Raw genomic sequence first — 5,347 nt, forward strand, 5'->3', positions numbered from 1 at the left:
GAGTTAAACAACTTGGGTGAATGTTCTTCTTCATTCTCTGTTGAGGCTTCAGACTATCTGGATGTGAAGCCAATCGCATCTACTTCACAAAATGACGTACCAATCATTGTCGTGCTGAGACCTCAGTATGGAAGATGTAAAAATCAAACAATATAAGGAAGCGTGTTCTAATACTTATTAACCATATTCAAGGATCACTACTAAAAATTTAGGATGATAAGCATACTATAGCGAATGAATTTGTGACTTTTGACCCAAATTTTTAGTAGTGGTCCATGAATGTGGTTAATAAGCATTAGAACACACTTCCTTATATTGCTTGATTTTTCCATCTTCTATGGACCACTACTAAAAATTTGGGAAAATAACCTCTAGTAGATGACGATATATTGAATTTTTATTTTTTTTTGGTGATTTGTTGTGTTTTTCGGGAGTCATGCTTTGCCCATTTGTTGCTAGTAGTGGTTTTCTTTTTTCTTGTTGGTATGTATCCTTATATCCTCATCAAATTGTCAACGTGAATATAGTTTAACAACATAAGTATACATTGTTTCAATGGTCTGACAGCGGAAGAATATATAAGACATTTTCTTTCGTCAAATTGGTTGTCTTATCTTAAAATCTTGTACATTAGAAAGGTAAAAAACTTAGGGAATAATACCATGTTCTTGAGATTCAATAGTTCTTCGTTCTCTATTGAAGTGTAGGACTGCTCTCAATTCAAGCCAATTGTATGTACTTTCGAATTGTAGTGGTGACGGGTGCCAAGTTTAGAGCTATATATACCAATTTGAAAGATATAACCATCCAGTACATCTGCTCGGTTCCTTATTTGGAATCACCACATGTATGGATTCAGCCAAGTTTCTAGTTCGAATGTTTTTGTGCTTGTTATCGCCTTCTCGATTGCGAACACAATTCTAGTTTGACAACATAAGTATTTTTTTGTTGCGAGATAGTAAGACGACTACACCTATTAATAGAGAAATACATAGACACATTCTTCTGTTATTGTATCTTACAATTTTGTAATTTAGAAAATATTATTTAGCATTACCATTACCCTTTCTTTACAAGGACTATTAGTTGATGAACTTGATCAGCATCAGCTTATATTTACATATGTCGAAATGTTTTCTTATTAGATTGTGAATCTAAACATATTTACATGATAATATATTACTCAATCACTACAAACGCTCTCAATCAGTGCAATAAGATATATATGTTTGTTTATCTCTTAACTCGAAAGATATAATTTTCCTTGGCAAACCTCCGAAAACCCAATGCAGATTCTAGAGGCCCAGGCAACAAACCCAGGGGCCCCCAGAGTGTGATCAATATCTATCATCCCCACTTCTGCTATCTTTTGTTAGTCCCAACACTCCTCCTCCGCCCATATCTTGTACAACAAGCGACAGCAAATCAAAGCAAATATTGTCACCATTAATCCGTCTCTTTCAAGTTTCAAGCTTCCCAGACATATATGATAATTCAGCAGTGACTATTATTTGGAGCCATTAGGCAAATCAACCAGCTGCACACCAGCAAAAGCTCTTCCTTCCAAGAAAAACTTGGATGCAAGTGAAAAGTCGTCTTTCTATTTCTCTCATCACACAATTTTTCAATGCATCATTTGAAAGTTCTCTCAGATGTATTTGCGTTTACACATTTTTATTGCCTTTGAGAAAACTTTCAAGTTATATTTAAGAATCTCTCCTCCTCCTTACCATTACCCAAAGACCCCAAAAAAAAATGCTATCTTCTTCAATGCAGGTAGACAAACTTAATGCTATGTTTGAACGAACGACTTTAAAGTTCTCATGAAACTTTTGACTCGGTTTTTTTAAAATATACAAGAGCATTACCAACTCAAGGCCTAGAAAGCCGCAACTCGAACATTACAAACGCACCGCAAACACACTAAATAAGGGACTTCCAAGAAGACGCCTATCAATCTTTCATTTGAAAGTTCTCTCCAATAATTTGCATATAGGCAATTTTAAGTAACTTTATCTAGTTATTTTAGTGGCTCTTTAGAGATTACGATGGTAAGAAGTCGATTCAAAGATTACGATGGTAAGAAGTCGACTCAGGCTTTTGGAAGGGCTAGGAAAGGCTGAGCCGACTCCTTACTATCATAATCTTTGTAGTTCGCATTCAAACTGCAGAGAAAATCTCTCTTTCGACCGATCAAATCAGCTCGTATTTGGTCCCAAAAGATCTCTTTAAAACTTGACAGTAAAAGGTCGACTCAGCCTTTTGGATAGGATCTTCTTGATCGCTTGTAACTAAAAGTTACAAAGACTGATTGGCCAGGCCAGAAATATAAAAAGAAAGGTGAATGGAGATTCCTATGAAATAAAGCAATAGTTGTTGCATGATTGATCTGGGAATGATACCACCATAAAAATAAAAATAAAAGATATACAGAGCTACCACCTATTTTCTGGTTGAATACATTACGAGATGTTTTTCCATACTTCCCACATTCAGTTCTAGCTGCAGAGAATTTAGCTCAAGTTCCGTGGAACTTTAAAGCCACTCGCCCAAACGCACTAATAAGAAATGAGAGTGGTATCAAACCAAAGTCAATAGATATGTTTTCCTCTATATTAAACGATATATATCATGCCATCCTTTTTATAGATTACACTACTAGTACTCTCAAGCAGACTAAAAACAGGGTTCACAACCTAAACCCCTCGAAAATGGACATAGAAAGCAAAATGCAAAAGCAAAAACCTTACTACGAGTTTATAACAAATTATGCCCCCTCCTAGTTGTGAAGTTGGCTCTAGACGGGAGCAGATTTGCAGACAATGTAGCGATAGGCAGCTACTTTTTTCCGGCGGGAGGCAGAGTTGTCAACTGAGAAAACCATCTTGCCTGCTTCACTAGGAGTAAAGGAGCTGTGGATTGCTTCTTCAGAGGGCATCACTTTTCTTGGCGTCTCCACTTGGATAGTGTAGCTGCCTTCTGCACTAGGCACGAACTCTGCAGTGTACTCCAAGTCCCACCCTCCCACTACTATGTCCCATGTGATTGTTGCATCAGCCTAATCAATTTCAACACCAACATACAAAAAATTAACAAACATTAATCGCGTTTAAATCGCTAATTTATAGAGCTTAAAATGAAGGGTTGTAACAATAATGCAGAAGATTTATGAACCTCAATGCCCTCAATCTGTATGTTCACTTTCTCTCCTCCTTTGACAGTGAACTCGGAAGCTGGTTTGGGGGGGCCGTTTTGCGCATCACTCGGTCGACTCAGGCCTCCGTACTGAACCGGAACATCCTCGGGCCTTATGAACCTGTTTCAGAACAACAAACACCTATTTCTAGTGAGTAGCCACTAATTGTACAGAGTACAGAAGAGAAGAAACTGTTTCAAAACCCCAAACACAAATGGAAAACTGGCGGAGGAATAAAAAACCGGTTCAGAAACAATAACGCCTTCACAGAAAAGGGTTCGATGACAAGGGGACTCACTTGTATAGTGTTTCTGCAACATTTCCTTCCTTGGCCATCACAAACTTGCTCTTTGTTCTCTGAGTCAGAAATGGGCTGAACATCGAATACAAAACACTGAAGTACCACGGCACATTGATGAAAATCTGGAAGAAAACCCCCAATTAGCTCAAAAACTACAGCCCAATTCAAATCGAAAACCCACATCAGAATTACATACATCCCAATAGATCAAACTACAAACACACAAGAAATCAATTAAAATTGTTACATCAATTGAGGAAGCAAGTAAAACCCACATCAGAATTACCTCAAAAAATTACATCCCAGTAAACTAAACCAAAACCCCACAAAAAATCAATTAAAATTTTGAACAATTAAGTTAGCAAGTAAATTGAGAACTACCTCCAAAATTACAGTCCACCAAGCCAAATAAAAAACCCAGTAGAAAACAATTAAGACATTAATCAAATTACCTTTCTTGCAACCATTTCAGGATAGTTGTCCTGAAACAGAGAGAGGATCTGGTTGGAAGCAACCCTGAGCTCCCTTTTAGGCATGTCCTTCAGATCAGTGACTTGAATTAGCGAATTGATCCCACCTGGCTTAAAGTGCAGGGCATTGATCCCCCTCTCAAGAACCTGCACTCTCCACCTCAGAAACTTCTTCAGCTTCTCATCGTCCCCGAAAGTCCTCTCATACATTTCCTTATCTTTAAAAACTCCATAGTCGTTGTAGCAAACAGGGTGCCCCTGTTTGTCGAATCCGTGCATGTACGCCACCACCCCCTCCAGCTCCTTGAACCCCAAGTCCTCCTCCACGACGCTGTCGGCGCCGAACTCCTTCCGCCACGCCAGGCATTTGGTTAGCATGGTGAAAGTGTCGGGGACGCGGAAGTCCCTGGCGCGGAGGAACTTAAGGAGGACGACGTCGGCCTTTTCGTCGTTTCCCAGAAGGGGAATGCCCCACATGGTGGCGGAGGAGGAGTCCGAGGCGGCGAGCTTGTCTTTGAGTTCTTGGAGGGATTTCTTTTCGGAGGATTTGAGGTTGGAGACGAAGTAGGTGTCTTCATGGAAGGAGGGGGTGCGGGGGGACATTAGGGACGTGACGAAGCTTTTCTTGCTGGGTTTTGGGGAGGCTTCCGGGAGGGCTTGCAGAGGGGTTTTCTGGTCCATTTTGGGGTTTTGAGAGATACCCAGATGAGGAAATGCAGCTGGAGTTACTGGGTTTTTGCTGGGTGTTCTGGGTTTGCGGTACCAGATGAGGAGGTCTGGTTTCGATTATCTGGGAGCTCAGAGGTTCTTCTGGAGTGTTATTAGATAGAACGAGGGGGTGAGACAGAAGCGGACAAAAGAGAAAAAGACAGGGATTTGAGGAGATAGAGAGTCTAGAGAGAGAAAGACAGAGATTGGAAGAGAGAGAGAGAGAGAGAGATTTGTTGAAGGAGCCGCGGTTTTGGGTTTGAAGTTTTAAAAGCGGCTTGGGAAATAGAGTTGGGGTGTACTTGCAGCAGTGGCAAAATTTGAATGGTGTGGGTTGCACGTGCCGTTGGGTACCGTTTGGTACGTGGGACGGGACGGAACAGAGTGGTATAAGGTGTTCTGTCCCACGTTTGGTGCGCCTAAAACGGTGGAACGAGCTGTTCCACGGGACTAGTTTTGGGTGAATTTTCGTTTCATCTCACCCCTTGGAACGACTCGTTTCACATCTGTGGAACACAAAATTATAACCTCTCTGTCTCCTTCTTCTTCCTCCTTGTTTTCATTCGAGGGCATCTTTGCTCCCGCTCCGTTCTGTTCCGTCCTATCCTGTCCCGTCCCGTCCCGTCTCATTTTGTTCCGTCCCGTCCCGTCTGCATACCAAACGATACCTTG

General features: G+C 40.8%; 1 protein-coding gene across 1 annotated transcript; it reads right to left on the reverse strand.

Annotated features, from left to right (window-relative positions):
• Positions 1-2,591: 2,591 nt before the first annotated feature.
• LOC137745049 (patellin-6-like) lies at positions 2,592-4,796 on the reverse strand. The gene is made up of 4 exons (XM_068484907.1): positions 3,950-4,796; positions 3,495-3,619; positions 3,175-3,316; positions 2,592-3,058 (listed from the first exon to the last, which is right to left on the reverse strand). Exons 1-4 carry the CDS (start codon positions 4,646-4,648, stop codon positions 2,798-2,800), a joined length of 1,227 nt encoding a protein of 408 aa, XP_068341008.1. The 5' UTR covers positions 4,649-4,796; the 3' UTR covers positions 2,592-2,797.
• Between the last annotated feature and the right edge of the window lie 551 nt (positions 4,797-5,347).

This window comes from Pyrus communis, chromosome 9 (genome assembly GCF_963583255.1).
Source record: "Pyrus communis chromosome 9, drPyrComm1.1, whole genome shotgun sequence".
Classification (NCBI taxonomy): Eukaryota; Viridiplantae; Streptophyta; class Magnoliopsida; order Rosales; family Rosaceae; genus Pyrus; species Pyrus communis.